Genomic DNA, 20,385 nt, shown 5'->3' on the forward strand with positions numbered 1-20,385 from the left:
CTCCACATCCCCACCTGGCTCCCTCACAGGTGAAAGTCTCCTCCTCCACCCCAAACAAGGGGATATTTCTTTGTGGGGTCAACTGGGTTGAAAAATCATTTTAAAACCCCCCCAAAGCCACTGCCGAGCTCCATGGCTGGGGCTCCCTTGGCACCGAGAACGTCCCTGACATCCGGGCGGCAGCCGGAGCATCTGTGCCGGAGGGCTCGGGGTGGCGGTGGGGAGGGAGAGAGGAAATCTGGAACCCATAAGCTCCAGAGCCGCTGGCGTTCCCCTGCATTGGTCTGCGCCTGGTCCGCCCCCGCCCCGCTCGCCCTATCAGCAGGAGCCGTTCCCGAAGTCATCCCAGAGCCCTCCTCTCCTGGCCCAAAGGAAAAGCCAAGGAGCTCCTTGGAGGGCTCTGCGGGGCTTGGGGCGCCCGGGGAGCCCCAGGGCGAATGCTCCGGGCTGCGCCTCGGGAGCCCAGGGAGCCGAGGAGATGAAGGAGGAAAACCTCTCCCCGGAGTCCCCCGAGGGCAGCGCGGCCACCAGCGAGGACGAGGCCGAGCGGCTGCCCAGGAAGAGCGGCCGCAAGCGCGGGCAGGGCCCTGGCGGAGCCCCCGAGGCTCAGGGCAAGCGCAGCCGGCGCAGCCCGGCCCCGCAGCCCCCCGAGGACGCCCACGCCCAGCGCGTCATCGCCAACGTGCGGGAGCGCCAGCGCACCCAGTCCCTCAACGACGCCTTCGCCGAGCTGCGCAAGATCATCCCCACGCTGCCCTCGGACAAGCTCAGCAAGATCCAGACGCTCAAGTTGGCCGCTCGCTACATCGACTTCCTGTGCCAGGTGCTGCAGAGCGACGAGCTGGACCACAAGGTCGCCACCAGCTGCAACTTCCTGGCCCACGAGAGGCTCAGCTACGCCTTCTCCGTGTGGAGGATGGAGGGCGCCTGGTCCATGTCAGCGTCGCACTGAGCCGGGTACGTGTGGCCGCGTCACCGCCGTGTCACCCGCTGGGAATCGTGGCCGCCCCCCTGGCGCTCTGGGCATGAGGGATTTGTCCCAGCAGACTCCAGAGCGGGAGGAGGTGGCGGTTCCCAAGCTGATCCCACTCAGCAGGGGTAGGAAAGGTTCAAAAGGGGGTTTTAAAAATCTGATTTATTCCCAAATCCCATCCTGGTCTTGCTGGAGCTGCTGAGGTGTCAAACCCGCCCTGCCCTGGGGTGGCCTCGTGTCCTGCAGCCTGCCTGGCTTCCCCTGCTCCTCTCCCAGAGCTCTGCACTCAGGATGGGATCCGTGATCCCGTTGGATCCATGGGAATCCTGCACTGTATAGGGAAATCTGATGGACTCAGCTCAGGATGCTGAGAGGGGAATAACCCAAAATTCAGAGTTTTAGGGCTGGGAGGAATCGGGAATGGGAGGAGCGGGGTCAACGAGGCGCCGGCACTTCCCGCAGAGCAGGAACAGAAAGTTCCAGAGGACATTCCTGAGCCAGGAGCTCCGGGGATGCCTCACGGGACCCCGGCTCCCGAGGGGCCCCGCTGCCCCCAGACAGGACCTGGGCTCCTCCTGCCTCTCCTCAGGCACCGAACAGCCCCGAATTCGAGGCCGTGGAGGTGCCAGGGCTGGCTCGGGGTGCCGAGCATCTCCCAGGGGATTTCCTTTCAGGATGGGCCACCTTGAAACTCCCTTTGCCAGCCAGATCCCTCCCAGCCAGCAGGAAATCTGGCACTTTGTTAAATTCACGTAAAAATATCAATTTTTAGGGGCAGACCCTGTTGTTTCAGACATTAAATCCTGTCCTTGCCGGGTCACCTCCCCTCGGGGCTGGCCAGAGGAGGAGCGGGTGGCCCCTTGTCCTCACTTTGGGATGCCCAAAATCCACCAGGACCAGTCGGGATGCTGAGCCCCCCGTGCCCCCCCGGACCCCTCACCCTCCTCTGGGCACCCCCTTCTGGGTTTGGCACTTTGGGGTTGGATTCTCCAGTTTTTTTGGGGGTGTTGTGGGGGCTCTCCCCAAAGACAGGGAAGCTGCTTGGCACGACCTCATCCCGAATTTTACGAAGCCTGACTAAAATCCCTTTGCCCTGGGGAGGTGGGGGAGGCTGAGCCCCCTCCCCAGCACCCCCAGACCCATTTTTGCTCCCTCTGTGTGCGGAACCCGACGCGGCTCCCAGAGCTGTTTATTTAAGCCGAGTTCTTGGCAGAGCCGAGGGATAAACAGAGGGATTAAAGACCCTTCAGTCACTTTGGAGAGCTCCCGTGAGCACAGCGGGATCATCATTCCCGGTAAAATCCACCCCGAGCGTCTCCGCGCCTGCATCCTCCAGCTGGGGAGGGAATCGCGCTCCCCGGGCAAGCCTGCGGCGTTCTGGGGTCCCGGTGAACAATCCCAGCCAGGCAGGGACGAGAGGGACGGGGATTCTCCCAGCAAAACCCCAAAACCAGGGAAGAGCCGCGGGGGAAGCGGTGCCGGGCTGGGGAGGCTCTGTGAACGACCCCGGAGCTCGGGGTTGGGATTTCCTAATGGAAAGCAGCCCCTGGATGGTGGAACTCAGCCTATTAAATATCAAAGGGGGCTGGAAAAGCTGGATGTGCCCTTGTTAACCAGGAGACATCAGCCGGGGAAAAAGAGGGATGGAGCCCTCAGGCAACAGAAATCACGTTTGAAGTTCCCCCGGCTCAGCTTTTCTCGGCAGAGTCTTGAGCACATTAAAATGGTTTCTTTCCCTGCTGGAGGAGAAAATGAGGCTGGGAGCTGGAACTGCCGGGGGGAGAGGCTGAGGGCTGATGTTCCTTGCCCTTCATTTGTCTCCCTGGATTTATCGCCTCTCTCGCGTTGCCCTCACTTAATTGTCTCTCCTGAAAGACCTTGGATAAATCTGATGCCGATTTTTGCCCCAAAAGGCGAGAAATTACTGCTTAAGAGACTCAGTCAAATAAGCAGGAGGTATTTTATTACGACGTCGGAGAAATCCTAAAATGGGATTTCTAAATCTTTACAGCAAAAGCGTACCTTTTTATACAGTTTTAGGTTTGGGATTACATCATATTCATGCATATACATATGGGGAGTGGTGTAGGCGGAGCGTGGGCGGGGACTTCTCTTTTGAGGATCTTCTCAGGGGTCGTTCCGGTCGGCCTTCATCAGCTTCGAGGAGTCTTCCTCTTTAAACTTTTGAACCTCTCCCCAAATTTGGTCAATTCCCGGTGTAGTTGGCTTAGTCTCCAGGCCTTGGCAAGGGTCTCAGGGTCAATTTGACATGTTGGCCCTAAACGTGCTTTACCCAGCAGTTCTTAACTTATCACTGTCTGTCTTTATCTCTTCCCTGTCATTGTGTTCCATACCTTACTCAATTTATTGCTCTATGTGATTTCCTAACATTGAATATTTCCCATAACTGCTTTATATTCTATGCTTTAACCCATCATCTCTTGAAAGTAACTGTTTTAGGGGCTTCAAATCTTCCCTTTGGGGACTGTTGCTCTCGCCTGGAATCGGCTTTGTCTGGCGGCTGCTTCATTTGCTTTTATTTATAAACACCTCTCGCTGCTCCGGGGCACTGGGGGAGCTCGGGAACAGCTCCCATCCCTGTTCCCTATTCCCTATTATTTCCCTGCTCAGGAAATCCATCTCCAGCTGCTTTAAAACCCCCCGGATCCCTCTGCAGCCGGGCAGGAGAGTAGGGATCCCTTCCCACCCCAAATCTGTCCCTCAAAAGTGGATCCAGCCCCCAGGTTAAAGTGCTCAGGGTGGTCCAGGACGCCCAGTTTGGGGCTGAGTTCTCAGGAGAGGTGAGGAGCTGCTGGAATCCCGGGAAATCTGTTCCTGGGTGATTTGGTGCCCCTGGGATTTCCCCCGGAACAGAGCAGGTTTGGAGGCCGGAGGGTTCCCCAAAATCTGCTCTTCCCAGAGCTGTGTTTTCACTCGGGGTGGAAGGGGAGGTGTTGGAGGGGCAGGAGGAGCTGCCCTGGTGAGGGATGTGGGACATTCCCCAAAATCCCCCGAATTGTCACGGGCACGACCAGAGCTGCTGGGTTCGTTTTTCCATCAAAAACCTCCACATTTTCACTAAAAATAGAAAAAACCACCCAGAGGGACGGAGCTGCTCTCCATGGCAGAGTCCCTGCACTGCTGAGGATTAGTTAAAATTAATCCAGACAGAAAATCACGGATCCAGCCCTGGGGAAGGAGGAAATATCCCCGGGTTTATGGCCCCTGCAAGGAGCTCGCTGGAGCTGCCTGGGCCCCGGGAATGCCTCGGGAACGAGCCCGTTTTTCATCCCGGCTGTCAGGGAAGGTTCCGGCAGCAGAGGGGGAACGAGGAGCCGCGGGAGGAGCTGCGGGAGGAGCTGCGGGAGCGCCCGTGCCCGCCTCAGCTCCCGTTCCTGGGGCGGACAAAGGCGGGGATGCCGAGGGAGGGCGAGGAGGGAGCTCCATGAGCTTCTCCATCCCAAATCCTGCAGCGCTGGGCTCCTCCCAAAGCTCCCACAGCCCTCGGGCAGCCCTGGAATCCCCCCGGGAGGGTTTTTGGTGTTAAACCTTGTCCAACCCTCCAGAGGCTCCCAAAATCCCACCGGAGGGGTTTTTTTGGGATCAGACCTCGCTGGGCTCAGGGAGCTGATCCATTTTCCCATGGGCTGGGTTGGGATGGTCCTGCCTTGGCCATGACTCTGGAATTTTGGCTGCTCATTGTGCTCGAGCCCCTGGATGTGCCCATCACCCATTCCAAGGGCTCACACCTCGGCCTTTGGGGGATTTTCCCCTCTATCCTCAGCCCTTCCCGGGGCCGAATTCTTGGAGGATTTGATTTATCCCTTCCCAGGCCCCTCTCCAGAGAGGGGAAGCTCTCGGTGAGGAGGAAAAAGCCAGAGACAAAGTGGGAGGGGATGGAATAAACCTGCTGGCTCCAGGGCATGGATTTGTAGGATTTTGGGAAGCTGAGCCCAACCTGACCCCACTGTCTCTCCCCAGGGAATGGATTTGTAGGATTTTGGGAAGGCAGCCCAGCCTGACCCTGCTGGCTTGAGGGGATGGATTTGTAGGATTTTGGGAAGCCAAGCCCAAGCTGAACCCGCTGGCTCCAGGGCATGGATTTGTAGGATTTTGGGAAGCTGAGCCCAAGCTGACCCCACTGTCTCCCCCCAGGTCTCCGCCTCGATGGAAGCAGCTCCAGCACCCAAAACTCCACAGGAACCTCCCTGGAGAGAGGAGGGAATGACCCCCAAACCCCTGACAGCCCCAGGGACCCCAAAAACTTTAGGGATGAGCCCGAGGGAGCCGCAGCAGGAGCAGGTTTGAGTCGGTTCAGATGCTCTGGAGGAACTCGGGGCTGTGATTTATTGTGGGCTCGCAGGTAAGGAACCCCCAGATCCCAATTTCCTCCTGCGGGACCGCTGGGAAGCCGAGCCCTTCCTAGAGCTGCCTCGAGCAGGAAAATTCCTCCAGGATGAGGAGAAGGGGAAGGGCTGGAGCCCCCCAAGGACCTCGGGGGTCCCCCCCCCGCTTTCATCCCACTCCGGAGGCTCCACGCCGGGACGATCCCATGGATTGTGTTCCCATGGATGATGAGGATTCAGGGGGATTTGGGGGCTGCTGATCCCCCCCAGGCACCCCCTGCCCCACGGATGGGCCCCACCAACGCCCCCGTGGAAGCTCCCAATTCCTCGGGATTTATCGGGAATCAAAGCTGGAGATGGAGCCGTTGGGAATTTTGGGATTTTGGAGCCATTTTGGGAACTCTGAACGGGTTTGGGATCTTTTGGGGGTGTGGGGAAAGGACGATGGAGGTTTTGGGGTGTCCAAAATGACCCCAATAAAGCCCAAGGGGAATTTTCCAGGGTTCAATCCTCGTTTTTCCTAGGGAATGGTGCTGCCAGCTCCCCCCTGCACCTCCCTCGGCTGGGCCGCTTTTATTGGAATAAGGAAAAAAAAAAATCAGTTTTTTTTGCCTGTTACAACAGAAAAAAGAGGGGGAAAATCCCTTCCAGGGAGGCTGCAACAGACCTGAGCCCCCAAATATTCCATGGGAGAGGAATTCCAGTTGTGATCAGGTTTGGGGCACACCAGAGAATCCACGGAGGAGCCATGGGAAGGCCCAGAGTGACTTTTTCTACCCAATTCCCAATTTTTATGTGCAGTGGGAGTGGATTCCCTGCTCTGGGGAGTCGACTGCAGCCTTCAAAAAAATCTGGAGGTGCTTAAAAAAAATCAGAGTTCTGTTAAAAACGAGGCTGTGGTGGCTTCGTTCGGCACCTCACGGGAAGGATTTTACAGCTGAGAAACAAAATCGGCTTCAGAACTTAAAATCTTCTTTCAAAAAATAAAATTGTGCTTGAAAAATAAAGGGCAAAAACTTATCTGTGGAGTGAGACTCCAGCTTCCAACCTTTTTTTTTTTTTTTAAAGGTGAAATATATTTTTAAAAGAACATTTTCAAGTATTTTGGTGCATCTTGTTTGTTTAAAAAAAATCCCTGCATTTTAAATGAGAAAAAAAAATTAAAATGAGCCAAAAACCCTTAAAATGAGGAAAACGTCATCCTGTGCATGGTGGATTCCTCCTGGTAAACTCCAGCAGGATGGAGCTTGGGAGGTCCCTCCACCCCCCCTCCACCCAAGGACCCCCACCCTGAGCCACACCAAGGGTTTTGATTCCTTTTTTTTCTTTTAAAATTTCTTTTTTTTTTTTTTTTTTGTTTTGTTTTTATACAAAATCTCTTCCCGCCACCGCGGCCGGAGCTTCCCCACGCCCAGCTCAGCCCGGGCTGTGTCCCCTCTGTCCCCAGGGCTGTGTCCCCTCTGTCCCCTCTGTCCCCAGAGCCCCAGGACAGGGCCTGCTCCTGGAGCCCCTCAGGGTGCAGGGAAGGCTTTTGGGGAAATGGGAAGGGGAAATTGGGGTGGAAGCCTCGGGTTGGAGGCTCTGGATCTGCCCCTGTCACCCCAGGACAGGGACAGCAATGGGGACAGGACCAAGGGGGTTTGGGCATCCCTGGGGGATCCCCAGTAGGAATTGGGGAGCCTGGGCTGGGGAGGGGCTCAGGGGCTGGACCCCCACCCAGCCAGGGCCTCGGGGGGCTGGAAGGGGCTCGAGGCACCCAAAATTCCCCCGGGAAGAGGAGTCGGGTTCACATCAGGGCTGGCAGGGTCCATAGTGCAAACTGGGGCAGGGGGCAGCGAGGGCAGGGGGGACCCCGGGCACTGCCCGCACCCGGCCCCGCTCTGTCCTCGCTGGGGGGGCTCCAGACATTCCTTGGGGGGCTCCAGATCTTCCTTGGGGGGCTCCAAACCTTCCTTGGGGGGCTCCAAACCTTCCTTGGGAGGATCCAAACCTTCCTTGGGATGCCCCAAACCTTCCTTGGGGAGCTCCAAACCTTCCTTGGGAGGATCCAAACCTTCCTTGGGATGCCCCAAACCTTCCTTGGGAGGATCCAAACTTTCCTTGGGATGCTCCAAATCTTCCTTGGGGAGCTCGAAACTTTCCTTGGGATGCTCCAAATCTTCCTTGGGGGGCTCCATATCTTCCTTGGGGTGCCCCAAACCTTCCTTGGGATGCCCCAAACCTTCCTTGGGGTGCCCCAAACCTTCCTTGGGATGCCCTAAACCTTCCTTGGGATGCCCTAAACCTTCCTGGGGATGCTTCTGAGCTGCCAGCCCTGTCCCTGCCGCTCTGTCCCTGTGCCCCAGCAGGGTGAGAGGAGCCAGGGACCCTCTGGAGAGGGCACAGAGATCCCATCCCATGGAGCAAACCCCAGGATGCTCCTCCTGGGCTCTGGGAACTGTCCCCAGGGTGGTCCGAGCGTCCATCCCAACGTCCGGCCCTTCCCGCTGAGGAGGGTCCCGGGATGGGGGGGGTCAGTGCTGCAGGGCTGGGGGGGCTTCACCCCCTCGAGGGGTCCCAAAATTGGGGGGGGGCTTTGGGCACGGTCCAGGCTCGGGGCTCTCCGTGCTCCCGTCCTGTTGGATGTGGGAATGTCCCTTCCAGGAGTCCAGGCCCACCCAGGGCCTCGGGAGCGAGGGGGACGAACGGGATCGGGATCTTCGGGGGCTCCGGCCACGCCGGGAATGTCCCCAAGGGTCACTGGTTCATGGGCTCCTCCTGCTCCATGGGCTCCTCCTGTGCCCTGCGAGGGAACCGGACACGTGAGGGGCCACATCCCACGGCTGTGACACAGGGAGGGGACAGGAGGGGACGCTGCCGGCAGGGCTGACACCCCCACCCCCAGGCAGGAGGGTTTGGTTGGGTTTCCATTTGGGATGAGCCCAGCACGGGGGTCCCAGCAGGGTTTGGTTGGGTTTCCATTTGGGATGAGCCCAGCACGGGGTTCCCAGGAGCCCAGAGCCTCATCCAGGGTGGGGACACTGCCCTGCCCTCTGCCACCCCCCTGCACAGGGTAGTCCCAGGAATGTCACCTCTTCTCCACCATCACGGCCACCGAGAGCGACGCCAGGGCCGTGACCGTCTCCACCTCGTCGGCCTCGTGGTGCTGAGCCTCGAGGAAGGAGCAGCCCAGCTTGGAGGCGAAGCGCTGCACGGCCACCCAGTATCTACCTGTGGGAGGGGACAGCGGGGCTGGGGACACTGGGACAGGGGATGGCCTGGGAAAGGGTGTCCCAGGTTAGGGGTGGCCCAGGACAGGGATAACCCAGGTTAGGGGTGGCCCAGGACAGGGATAACCCAGGTTAGGGGTGGCCCAGGACAGGGGTGTCCCAGGACAAGGTGTCCCAGGTTAGGGGTGGCCCAGGACAGGGATAACCCAGGTTAGGGATAACCCAGGTTAGGGGTGGCCCAGGACAGGGGTGGCCCAGGACAGGGGTGGCCCAGGACAGGGATAACCCAGGTTAGGGATAACCCAGGTTAGGGATAACCCAGGTTAGGGGTGGCCCAGGACAGGGGTGGCCCAGGTTTCCACTCACTCTGGACCTGGATCACGGCCTCCAGGGAGCGCACGGCGTTGGCGTTGGGCTTCTGCCTCAGGCTGTCCTCGGGGAGTGGCTCCGGCTGTGGGGGACACGGGGGGACATGGAGGGTGGTGGCACTGGGGGACATGGGAGGTTCATGGGGGGCTGTGCCCAGGCCAGGGCAGTGGCACAGGGTCAGTGCCAGTCCAGCCTGGCTCTCACCTCGTGGCCCAGCAGGGCGGACACGCAGGCCTCGGACGCATCACAAATGGCCGTGAGGTCGTGCCCCCCCTCCAGTGCCAGCACCACGGCCCCCCCTGCCAGGCTCATCAGCTGCTTGGTCATGTAGCCAAAACCTGTGGGACACCAGGAGTGTCACCTCCCCCTGCCCAAACCTGTGGGACACCAGGAGTGTCACCTCCCCCTGCCCAAACCCAACCCCAAAATCTCCCATGGCTCCCCCAGGAGTGGCCGCCCCTTCCCGGGGGTCCCAGCCTGGGTGGGAGGGGGGCACCCCACCCCAAGGGGGGACACCTGACCCCAAGGGGGTCCCAGCCCACCCTGAGCCACCTCCTTACACTTGGCAGAGACTTTGTAGCCCCCCAGGGGGGGCGGGTGGCCCTCGGCTGCGTCGAATCCGGCCGACACCAGCACCACGTCGGGGCAGAACTCGTGGGCAATGGGCATCACCACGGTCCTGGGGGAAAGGGGACGGGAAATGGGGTCAGCCCCACATGGGGGATGAGGAACGGGGTCAGCCCCACCCAGAGCATGGCACACGGGCATGGGGACATTACCTGAAGGCAGCCAGGTACTCGGGGTCCCCCATGGGGGGGTCGAGCCCTCCAGCCCAGGCCACGTTGACGTTGAAGCCCTCGCCAGGGCCAGCGCCCACCTGGGAGGGAGCAAGGACAGGGTGAGGCTCTGGGGGAGCCAGGTGGGAGTCCCAGCCCTCTGTCCTGTGCCATGGGAGGGTGTTTGGGGGTCCCAGCCCTCTGTCCTGTGCCATGGGAGGGTGTTTGGGGGTCCCAGCCCTCTGTCCTGTGCCATGGGAGGGTGTTTGGGGGTCCCAGCCCTCTGTCCTGTGCCATGGGAGGGTGTTTGAGGGTCCCAGCCCTCTGTCCTGTGCCATGGGAGGGAGTTTGAGGGTCCCAGCCCTCTGTCCTGTGCCATGGGAGGGTGTTTGGGGCTCCCAGCCCCCTGTTCTGTGCCATGCTCAGCATTCTGGGGGTCCTGTCCCCCCTGCCCGGTGCCACAGCAGGGTCAGGACCCCGGGATTTTCCTGCCTTTCCATCCATCTCCATCCCCGTGCTGGGCGGCCCAGGCAGGGTCAGGGGTGGGAAAGGAGCCCCCAGGGCCCTGTCCCCGCTCAGCCCCTGTGTCCAGCTGTGTCCTGCTGTGTCCTGCTGTCCCCTCTGTCCCCTCCCACCTCATCAGCAGCCCCGCTGCCCGGGAAGAAGTTGCCGTCGTCGTGGCGGTGCAGGGAGATGTAGAGAACCTCGGGGTCCCTGTAGAAAATCTGCTGGGTCCCGTTGCCGTGGTGAACGTCCTGCAGGGACACCCAGAGAGGATTTTGGCAGCTGCTGGGCGGCCCCAGAACCTCACAGAGCCCAAAGCAGGCGGGGCTGGGTCCCCCAGGTCAGGATCTGCTCCTGCTCCCCAGTCCTGAGCGCACTGAGGGGTTCCAGCCACGCTCCCACAAGAGCTGGAGCAGGAACTGGCCCTGGGGACATCCTGGGGACATCCTGGGGACGGGGGGGACTCACCCAGTCCACGATGAGGATCTTGCTGAGCTTCCCCTTCTGCTGCAGCTGCCTGGCAGCGATGGCCACCGAGTTAAAGAAGCAGAATCCCCTGGGAAGAGGGGTGGGAGTCACCTCGGGCCCTTCCCGAGCTCCCCCTGGGCAGGGGTGGCTCCCAGGGGGGGTTTTGGGGTGGCTTTGAGCCCTGGAGCTGCTTTTGGGGCTCCCCGGGTGCCTCAGGGAGGGAGGGGCCTTACATGGCCGTGGATGGATCCGCGTGGTGTCCGGGCGGCCGCACCACAGCAAAGCCGTTCTGGGGACAGAGCAGGGGCCAGGTCAGAGCTGCCACCCCAGGGGGACACCCAGCCCCTGTCCCCCGTGCCACACAGCCCTGGGACCCCTGGATGTGGGGGGACCTCACTCAGGGACTCCTGGCCATGGGGTGACACAGCCCTGGGACCCCAAACCATGAGGTGACACAGCCCTGGGACCCCAAACCATGGGGTGACACAGCCCTGCTGTGGGGTGACACAGCCCTGGGACCCCAAACCATGGGGTGACACAGCCCTGGAACCCCCAACCGTGGGTGACACCACTCAGGGACCTTCAGCCATGGGGGACACAGCCCTGCTGTGGGGTGACACAGCCCTGGGACCCCCAAACCATGGGGTGACACAGCCCTGGGACCCCCAAACCATGGGGTGACACAGCCCTGGGACCCCCCAGGCCCCCCCTACCTTCAGCTCCCTGGTGGCCACCTTGAAGGCCAGCTCGGTGACACTGCCCGCGGCCCAGCGCGCGGCGTTGGACGAGTGCAGCTCGTTCCAGATGGTGTCACTGTCCACCTGCAGAGGGGACACGGGTCACGGGGGGACACAGCACATGGGGACAGCAGCCTCACCCAGCAGGGGTTGGTGTCCTGCGCCAGCCGAGGGTGACATTGGCCACCCCACTCTCTCCTCCCTGCCCAGCGCCCTCCTTTACCTGGTTTATCTCATTTTAGTGTTTAACCAAACATCAGCACCACGTCAGAGCCGGACAAAGTCAAAAATCTCTTCTGCTGGGGGCCAGGTGAGAGCTCCCCGTGCCCAGGGGGGCACCCAGGAACAGAGCAGGGAAAGAGGCAGAGCAGGGGAAGCAGAGCTGGTGCCCAGCACAGCGGGCAGGGAGAGGAGCAGAACCAGAAGAGGCAGCAGGAAGGCACCGAGGGAGCCCCTTCCTGAAAGAGAGAGACAGGACAGGGACAGGGACAGGGACAGGGACAGGGACAGGAGGAGAGGAGAAGGCAGTGAACGCAGAGAAACCAGGAGGGAAAGCTGGGAATGGAGAGGCCTCAGAAGGGATGAGCTGCTGTCCCTGTGTCACTGCTGCCCTCCCTCAGTGGGGACCCCCCTCCTGCCAGCCCCGCAGGGGCTCTGGATCCAGGATCCCCTTGCAGAGTGGGATCCTCAGACACCCCCAAGGACCCCGGGCTGCTCTGATCCAACACCTCCATCAAACACCCCCGCCCAGGCAGCCCAGGGGCTTTGGGAGCTGCCCTGAGATCCTGAGGGGCCAAAAAGGAACAGCCCTACCCAAAGGGCAGAGCAGGGGTGGAGCAGGGACCCCAAAAGCCAGAGCAGGGATTCAGCAGGGACCCCAAAACCCAGAGCAGGGATTCAGCAGGGACCCCAGAACCTGGATGAGGGATGGAGCAGTGACCCCAAAACCCAGAGCAGGGATTCAGCAGTGACCCCACACCCCAAAACCCAGATCAGGGATGGAGCAGTGACCCCAAAACCCGGCTCAGGGATGGAACACTCACCCCCACTCCTCCACAGGGCAGCATCACAAACGTCCTCTGGGACAGGATCCCTGTGGAGAGAGGGGCCAGCAGGGCCTCAGGGCTGGGCAGGCAGGACCAGGGTGGGGCCAGGCTGTGCCCAGCACCCAGGGGAGCTGCTGGGAGCCATCCCCAGGGCCAGGGACAGGTGCCGGGGGGGCACCCACCTGCCCAGGGTGGCACCCACCTTCCTAGGGCTGGCACCCACCTGCCCAGGGCTGGCACCCACCTGCCCAGGGCTGGCACCCACCTGCCCAGGGTGGCACCCACCTGCCAGCTTGCCGTTGTCCAGTTTGAGGCGGTTGAGGGGGTTGGTGCCGTAGAGCAGCACGTGGCGCTCGCTGTGCACGCACTGCAGCTCCTCCAGGGTGGCCTTGCGGCCCCGCAGGCACTGGGGGACACGGCTGTCACCGGGGGGACACACAGGGGATCCCCCCAACCCTGTCCTGCTGTCCCCCTGCAGCCGTGGCAGGACCCCCAGGGCTGGAGCTTGAGCACCCCCAAACTGCGGTCAGGGAGCCAGAGGCAGCCCAGAGCTGGGTTTTGTTAGGCTGGGCCTGGTAAAACTCACTGGTTTGAGGGGATCAGCTCTTCCCTGTGCCCAGCATCCAGCAGAGCCCAAATCCCAGAGGGAGATGGGCAGAGCAGGGAACGAGCCAAGGACATGGTGACAAACTGGGGAGGAGGGATGGGATGGGATTGGGAGGGGTGGGGTGGGATCAGGAGGGTCAGGGTGGGATCAGAAGGGGTGGGATGGGAATCAGGAGGGGTGGGATGGGAATCAGGAGGGGTGGGATGGGAATCAGGAGGGGTGGGATGGGATCAGGAGGGGTGGGATGGGATCAGGAGGGACTGAATGGGATCAGGAGGGACGGAGGAGAGCCCAGCCCTCCCAGCTCACCTCGCAGCGGCTGCGCAGGCCCCGCTCCTGCAGCCGGGACCAGATGCTCTGGATCCTGCCCGCGTGCTCGGGGTGGTTGCTGTTGTCCCCACAGGAGCACTGGTGCTTCAGCATCACCGAGTCATAAACCAGCCCTGCCAGGCACCGCCAGAGCTGCTCCCTCAGCTCCTCTGCAGGGGCTTCGAGACCCCAAATACTGACCAAAATCCCTCCCAAACCACAGGAGATTCTGCCCTCAAACCATGGGAGATTCTGCCCCAAACCATGGGAGATTCTGCCCCCAAACCATGGGAGATTCTGCCCCAAAACCATGGGAGATTCTGCCCCCAAACCATGGGAGATTCTGCCCCAAAACCATGGGAGATTCTGCCCCAAAACCATGGGAGATCCTGCCCCAAAACTATGGGAGATTCTGCCCCCAAACCATGGGAGATCCTGCCCCAAACCATGGGAGATCCTGCCCCAAACCACGGGAGATCCTGCCCCAAACCATGGGACATTCTGCCCCCAAACCATGGGAGATCCTGCCCCAAACCCCAGGAATGCAGCCAGGGCCCAGGTGGGCAAACCCTGCCTGGAAAAGCCCCCCAAGATAAGGAGAAGGGCCCCCCCCCCGGCTCTCTCCTGCCACTCCCAAGTCCGGGACTGACCCGGATCGATGTGGAGCCACCCCAGGACACCCCCAGGTCCCCTCCTGTCCCTGCCCAGCGGTGACAGCCCTGCAGGTGTGACCGTACCTGTGGTGAAGTGTGGCTTGGGCGGCTGCTCCTGCACGGGCAGGGCCAGCGCCTTGGTGTCCTGGGCAGGGAGGGACCCGGTGGCCGTGGCCGGGGACGACTGGGCCCGGGACAGGGGCCGGTGGCCGGGGGGGAGCACGGGGGGGTCGGCCAAGGGCTGGCGCTTGAGGAGCTGCTGCTGCACCCGCTGGAAGGAGTCCCACAGGAGGGCCTGGGGACAAGGACAGCGTCAGGGGACAGGGGTCGGTGTCCCCAGCACGGGGGACAGGGGACAGAGCCCTGCTTGGTGTGTGCTGAGCGGATCCAGCGGCTGCTCCGGGCTCGGAGCTGGGACAGGACAGGATGGGACAGGACAGGACAAGCAGGACAGGGCAAAACGGGACAGGATGGGAGGGGACAAAGCACGACAGGCAGGACAGGACAAGCAGGACAAAGCAGGACAGGATAAGCAGGACAGGCAGGACAAGCAGGAAAGCCTCTCCCGGCATCTGCTGCTCCCTGCCGGATCAGCCTGGCAGTGACAGCAGGGATGGGACAGAGCCGGCAATTTGGGGACAAAACCCGGCAATTCGGGGACAAAGCCCAGCAAGGTGAGCACAAAGTTTCGGCAATTTAGGGACAAAGCCCGGCAATTCGGGGACTATGCCCAAAACTTGAGCACAAAGTTCCAGCAATTCGGGGACAAAGCCCGGCAAGGTGAGAGCACAAAATTTCGGCAATCTGGGGACAAAGCCCGGCAATCTGGGGACAAAGCCCGGCAATTCGGGGATGCCTGGCAAGGTGAGCACAAAGTTCCAGCAATCTGGGGACAAAACCCGGCAATTCGGGGACAAAACCCGGCAAGGTGAGAGCACAAAGTTTCGGCAATCTGGGGACAAAACCCGGCAATTCGGGGACCACACCCAGCTGTGCTGCCACCAGCGGTGGCCGCAGCTCTGCCCCTGTCCCAGTGAGCTGCCCCGGGCTCCGGGCAGGCACAGTCCGGTCCCGTGTCCCCAGCGCTCCCCTCCCTGCCGTACCTGCTGCAGGACCAGCTCCTCCTGGGGCTGCCCCATCTTCTGCGTCCTCTCGGGCTCCTTCCCGCTGCTGCCGGGCCGGGGCGGCTCCACCCGGGCCCTGCCGGGGTCCGCAGCCTCGGCCGCGGCCTCCGGGAGGGTCCCCTCGGCCTCCATGTCCTCCGAGGACGGGATCTGCCGCAGCCGGGGCTTCTCGCTGGACTTGGCCATGCGCTGCAGCCGGGGGACAGCGACCAGCGCCGTGAAAAACACATGGCTAGGAAATTCCTCAAGTCTAACAAACGCTCACAGAGGATATATTTGTATATAATCATATATATATAGATGTGTGTGTGTGTATGTATATATGTGTATGTGTGTATATATAAACTTATATATATTTTTATGTATGATAAAAAAAAATACTGACTTAGAAATGTTATAGAATAAGACAGGTGTTGTTGAGAGAAAAAGGAAACTAAAACCAAGTTTTAAAAGGTATCTATATTATATATTATTAATATATATAAACTATATATTATTTATTGTATGTAATATGTAATATATAATGCATGATATGCAATATATAACATATATTATGTATTACCTATAATATATAAACTATAATATGTAATATATAATATGTAATATATATTATATAATATATTACCTATTATATATATGTAATATATAATATATACTATATAATATATTACCAATAATATATACTATATACTATACACTATATAGTATATATTATGTGTTATATATTATATATATAAAATAAAATTGAAGTTTAAAGCAGAAGCTAATCCTTCTTCTCTACCTCCTTCTTCCCAGGTTTAAGCAGTATTTTGCAATTAGATAAGAAGACAGATCAATGAATTTTTCCCCCACATTTCCGTTCTTTTTGCCCGGCGGGTCTCACCTTGCCCAGGTGCGTTTGCTGCTTGAGCCTCTCGAGGAAGTGGGCGTGGTGCTGCTGGAAGAGCAGGTGCTGCTGCACGGCCCTGGGGCTGGGCGGGAGTGGCTCCGAGCGGGTCCTGCCCAGCGGTTTGTGCTGGCCGGGCAGTGCCAGGCGCTCCGCGGGCACCAGGGACGGGGCGAAGGAAAAGGGGACAGCCCCCAGGCCTGGCACTGCAGGGACAGCAGGGACACGGCAGGGGGGCACAGTGAGGGGTTGCAGTAAGGTTAGAAAATGTAAAGGTGTCAAATATATTTTTTAAAAATTAAATACATTTAAAAAAATAAAAATAATAAAATAATATGTAATAAATAGCAATAATAAAAATAGCATAATAAAATAATATGTAATAAATATAATAATAATGTAATACAATAATAATGTAATATAATAAATAGCATAATAAAATAATATGTAATAAATAGCAATAATATATTTATTTATATGAAAATATATATATAATATATATTTATATATAAATATATATATATTATAGCAAAATATTAATAATATAAAGGTATCATACTATTTTATTTATATTATACTATATTTTATATTATACTATATTTATATTATAATAATGTACGAATAATAATATAAAATAATAATTAATTAAAATGTTATTAAATATAAAAATTATCAAGAAAGGCCTCTCAAAATCAGGTCTTCTCTGGCTGGTTTTAGAAGTCATTTCTTCAAGCCAGCATTTTGCAGTTCCCATGTGAAAGTAATCCTGTTGTGAGCAGTTTGTTAACCAAACCAATCTATTCCCAGCCTGGGTTTCACTGTCACTGTCACTGTCCTGTCCCTGTCCCCATGTCCCCGGGCAGACACTGACCTGCCACCAGCGGCGCGTGGGTGACCGAGGGCTCGAGGATGATGACGGGCTGCAGCCGGGGGGACAGGGCGCTGCCGGCCTCGTGCTGCTCCAGGCTGGCCGGGATGAAGACGGGCGGGTGCGAGCCCGGGAGCACCGGCCCATTGAGCACCGGGACACGGTGAGCCAGGCTGGGCAGCGCCCGGCGCTCGGTGTCACCCTGTGGGGACAGGGACAGGGATGGGACAGGGACAGCAATGGGAGCACCGGGACACGGTGAGCCAGGCTGGGCAGCACCCGGCGCTCGGTGTCACTCTGCGGGGACAGGGACAGGGATGGGACAGGGATGGGACAGGGATGGGAACAGGGATGGGGAAAAGGACAGAGATGGTGACAGGGGACAGGGACGAGGACAGCGACAGACACAGGGACACGGCACCGGGAGGGCACAGGATTGTCCCCACCGTGCCCGTGGGCAGCACCAGGAGCCCCAAACCCCAAGGGAAGGGAGGCAGTGCTGGGGTCGGAGCTGGGCACCTACCCTGGCGCCGGTGGTGGCCGGCAGCCCCAGGGTGATGGCCGGCAGGGAGGCTGCACTCTGCAGGGCAAACTGGGCCAGGGAGCTCTCCTGCATCAGCAGCCGCTGGGCCAGCGGTGTCTGCAGCAAACAGGAGCCATCAGAGCCCTGCTCCCAGCCAGGGACCAGCGACAGGGACATGGGGACAGCCTGGGGACACCCACGGGACAGGACAGCAGAGGGGAGATGCACCCTGGAGGAGGGTGGGTGTGGGAGAGGTGCTGGGCTGGGAAGAGCATCCTGGAGCAGGGAATGCCAGGGCATCCCAGGGCATCCCAGGGCACCCCACCCCTGGGCAGGGGGTTCAGGGCTGTGGTGGTGCCCTCCCCCTGAGCCCAGAGGGGCCCCCAAAGCCCCCGGGCTGACCTCATGGGCCCCGCCTGGGGCAGCGGGCAGCGCGGCGTGCTCGGTGGGCAGGCTGTCGTTGGGAGAGCTGCAGCCTGACACGGGGGTGCTGCTGCTGCTGGGGGACGAGTCTGGGGGGGAAAGGACATGGGGTGAGGGCACAGACCCCCTCAGCCCCTCCAACCACTGCTCCCCACCCTTCTGGGGCTGAATCCCCCTCGGAAGGCAGCACTCCATGGTGGGAACCCTCCACACCAGACCTGGGGCAATTCCAGCCCTGCAGGTCCAGCTTGGGCCCCAAAAGCAGCAGGAGGAGCAGCTGCAGCACCTCCAGGCTCCCAAATCCCACACCAGCACCTCCAGGCTCCCCAATCCCACACCAACACCTCCAGGCTCCCCAGTCCCACACCAGCACCTCCAGGCTCCCCAATCCCACACCAGCACCTCCAGGCTCCCCAATCCCACACCAGCACCTCCAGGCTCCCCAGTCCCAAACCATCCCAGCCCAGCCCCTGGGGAGGACACACCAAAGCCTGGTGTCACTGTCCCCAAGCAGGGGTGACACAGGAGCTGTCCCAGCCCAGCCCAGCCCCGGGGTCCCCCCGAGCCCGTCCAGGCCTCACCGATGGCGTCGGGCGGGCGCCTCTTCAGCGAGGGGGGGGCGCTCTCCTTGCGGGTCAGGGGGTTCTTGCGCCGCTCCAGGCACTTCCTGGGCTTGCACCGAACCTTCAGGTTGGGCTCGGACGCTGCGGGGACAGGGGTCAGTGCTGGCCACACCTGGGTGGGCTCTGTGGGGCCAGTGCCAGCTCCAGCCGGGGACACCAGGACAACCCCGGGGGTCTTTAGGGACACAGGGACATCCCTGAGGTCTTGAGGGACGTGGGGACATTCCCAAGGCCTTTGAGGGACATGGGGACATCCCTGAGGTCTTTAGGAACACAGGGACATCCCCAAAGCCTTGAGGGACACAGGGACCTCCCTGAGGCCTTGAGGGACATGGGGACATTCCCAAGGCCTTTGAGGGACACAGGGACATCCCTGAGGCCATGAGTGACATGGGGACATTCCCAAGGCTTTGAGGGACGAGGCATACGAGGGCCACAGGGACATTCCCAAGGCCATGAGGGCCACGGGGACATTCCCAAGGCTTTGAGAGCCACGGGGACATTCCCAAGGCCATGAGGGCCACGGGGACATCCCCAAGGCCATGAGGGCCACGGGGACATCCCCAAGGCCATGAGGGCCACGGGGACATCCCCAAGGCCATGAGGGCCACGGGGACATTCCCAAGGCTTTGAGAGCCACGGGGACATCCCCAAGGCCATGAGGGCCACGGGGACATCCCCAAGGCCATACCTGTTTTCCGCAGTGGGAAGTGCTCGGGCGTGTCGAGAGACGTGCTGGGCACAGGGGACAGGAATGTGCTGAGCATGGCAGGGGAGGGACCCTCGGGCTCCAGGGGCTCCAGAGACCTGCGGGGAGAAGCCAGAGCCCCTTCCCAGCTGCCCCTGGGCAGGTTTGGGGCAGGGGCAGGTCCTTTTGGGGGCAGCTGCTTTACCTGTAGGGCAGGGTTGCAGTGGGGGGGTTGCTGGTCCTCTCCAGAGCCGCCTGCTGCTTCTTCAGGATGACCTCGGCCAACTTCTGCTTCACCACCGTGCTGGCCACGGCACCTGCACGGTGACCACAGTGACCCCACAGGGCTCAGAGCTGCTCTGAAGGGTCCCCGTGGGCAGGACCCCGACCCCAGGGCTCGGGGCTGGCTGGGGACCCCCGAGGGGCACAGCTGGCTCTGCTCCCATCACAGCTGGCTCTGCTCCCGCCCCGTTCCCCGTCTGTCTGTCCCAGCAGGAATGCTCTGTGCTAACAGCAGGGACACTCTGCGGATCTGTGCCGGCATTCAGCACCTCCGAGCGCGAGTTAATTAACTGATAAATCATTAATTAGGTGCGATGTGGAGCCCTGCGCGTCCCAAAATCGGGAGCGAGCCCCCGGCGGCTCCTCCAGCATCGGCACCAGAGGGCGCCGGGAGACCGCGGCTGGCAGGGGCAGAGACCCAGATTGGGGTCTGAAAGCCCAGATTGGGGGGCTGCAAACCCAGACTGGGGTCTGAAAACCCGGATTGGGGGGCTGCAAACCCAGACTGGAGTCTGAAAACCCAGACTGGGGTCTGAAAACCCGGACTGGGGGGCTGCAAACCGAGCCCGGGGGCTGCAAACCCAGCCCAGGGGCTGCAAACCCAATCTGAGAGTCTGAAAACCCAGTCTGTGGGTCTGAAAGCTCAATCTGGGGGGCTGAAAACCCGAACCCGGTCTGGGGGTCCCACCGGGCTCTGTCACCTGAATGGGGTCTGTAAGCCAGCCCAGGGGTCCCAGAGGGGTTGCAGCCCCGCTCTGTGGATGCTCTCCCACCCCTTTCCCCCTTAGCAGAGCTTGGTCTGGCTAAGGGCAGAACCCCCCGAGCCCCCTCCCCTGAGCCCCCCTTACTCCTCTTGCTCTTGTCCTTGTTGAGGATCTGGCGCAGCTCCTGCTCCTGCTGGCCCGGCTCAGCCTCGCGGTGCGGGGACTCCATGGCCACCTGTGGGACAGGGACATGGGCAGGGACCCCAT

At 60.0% G+C, this 20,385-nt stretch overlaps 2 protein-coding genes across 2 annotated transcripts in view; one reads left to right on the top strand and one right to left on the bottom strand.

Annotated features, from left to right (window-relative positions):
• The first annotated feature begins 268 nt into the window (after positions 1-268).
• Positions 269-6,339, top strand: LOC136568011 (twist-related protein 2-like). The gene is made up of 2 exons (XM_066567857.1): positions 269-957; positions 5,129-6,339. The coding sequence occupies exon 1, from the start codon at positions 479-481 to the stop codon at positions 950-952; it is 474 nt and encodes a 157-aa protein (XP_066423954.1). The 5' UTR covers positions 269-478; the 3' UTR covers positions 953-957; positions 5,129-6,339.
• A 389-nt stretch (positions 6,340-6,728) lies between these two features.
• Positions 6,729-20,385, bottom strand: part of HDAC7 (histone deacetylase 7) — a 35,484-nt gene continuing 21,827 nt past the window's right edge. Inside the window, exons 3-25 of the mRNA XM_066567773.1 lie at positions 20,263-20,353; positions 19,338-19,449; positions 19,136-19,251; positions 18,403-18,525; positions 17,801-17,910; positions 17,399-17,515; positions 16,879-17,077; positions 16,005-16,213; positions 15,101-15,310; positions 14,082-14,292; positions 13,345-13,478; positions 12,714-12,834; positions 12,426-12,475; positions 11,359-11,466; positions 10,879-10,934; positions 10,646-10,733; positions 10,309-10,428; positions 9,677-9,774; positions 9,458-9,576; positions 9,102-9,235; positions 8,895-8,979; positions 8,391-8,529; positions 6,729-8,101 (exon numbers count right to left, since the gene is read on the bottom strand). Coding sequence (XP_066423870.1) covers positions 8,056-8,101; positions 8,391-8,529; positions 8,895-8,979; positions 9,102-9,235; positions 9,458-9,576; positions 9,677-9,774; positions 10,309-10,428; positions 10,646-10,733; positions 10,879-10,934; positions 11,359-11,466; positions 12,426-12,475; positions 12,714-12,834; positions 13,345-13,478; positions 14,082-14,292; positions 15,101-15,310; positions 16,005-16,213; positions 16,879-17,077; positions 17,399-17,515; positions 17,801-17,910; positions 18,403-18,525; positions 19,136-19,251; positions 19,338-19,449; positions 20,263-20,353 — 2,796 coding nt within the window. The 3' untranslated portion in view covers positions 6,729-8,055. The remainder of the gene's footprint in view (positions 8,102-8,390; positions 8,530-8,894; positions 8,980-9,101; positions 9,236-9,457; positions 9,577-9,676; positions 9,775-10,308; positions 10,429-10,645; positions 10,734-10,878; positions 10,935-11,358; positions 11,467-12,425; positions 12,476-12,713; positions 12,835-13,344; positions 13,479-14,081; positions 14,293-15,100; positions 15,311-16,004; positions 16,214-16,878; positions 17,078-17,398; positions 17,516-17,800; positions 17,911-18,402; positions 18,526-19,135; positions 19,252-19,337; positions 19,450-20,262; positions 20,354-20,385) is intronic.

This window comes from Molothrus aeneus, chromosome 30 (assembly GCF_037042795.1).
Source record: "Molothrus aeneus isolate 106 chromosome 30, BPBGC_Maene_1.0, whole genome shotgun sequence".
Taxonomy (NCBI): Eukaryota; Metazoa; Chordata; class Aves; order Passeriformes; family Icteridae; genus Molothrus; species Molothrus aeneus.

What these genes read in the sequence shown, in the direction of transcription:
- LOC136568011 (XM_066567857.1), top strand. Translation starts at nt 479, where the DNA reads ATGAAGGAGGAAAACCTCTCCCCGGAGTCCCCCGAGGGCAGCGCGGCC.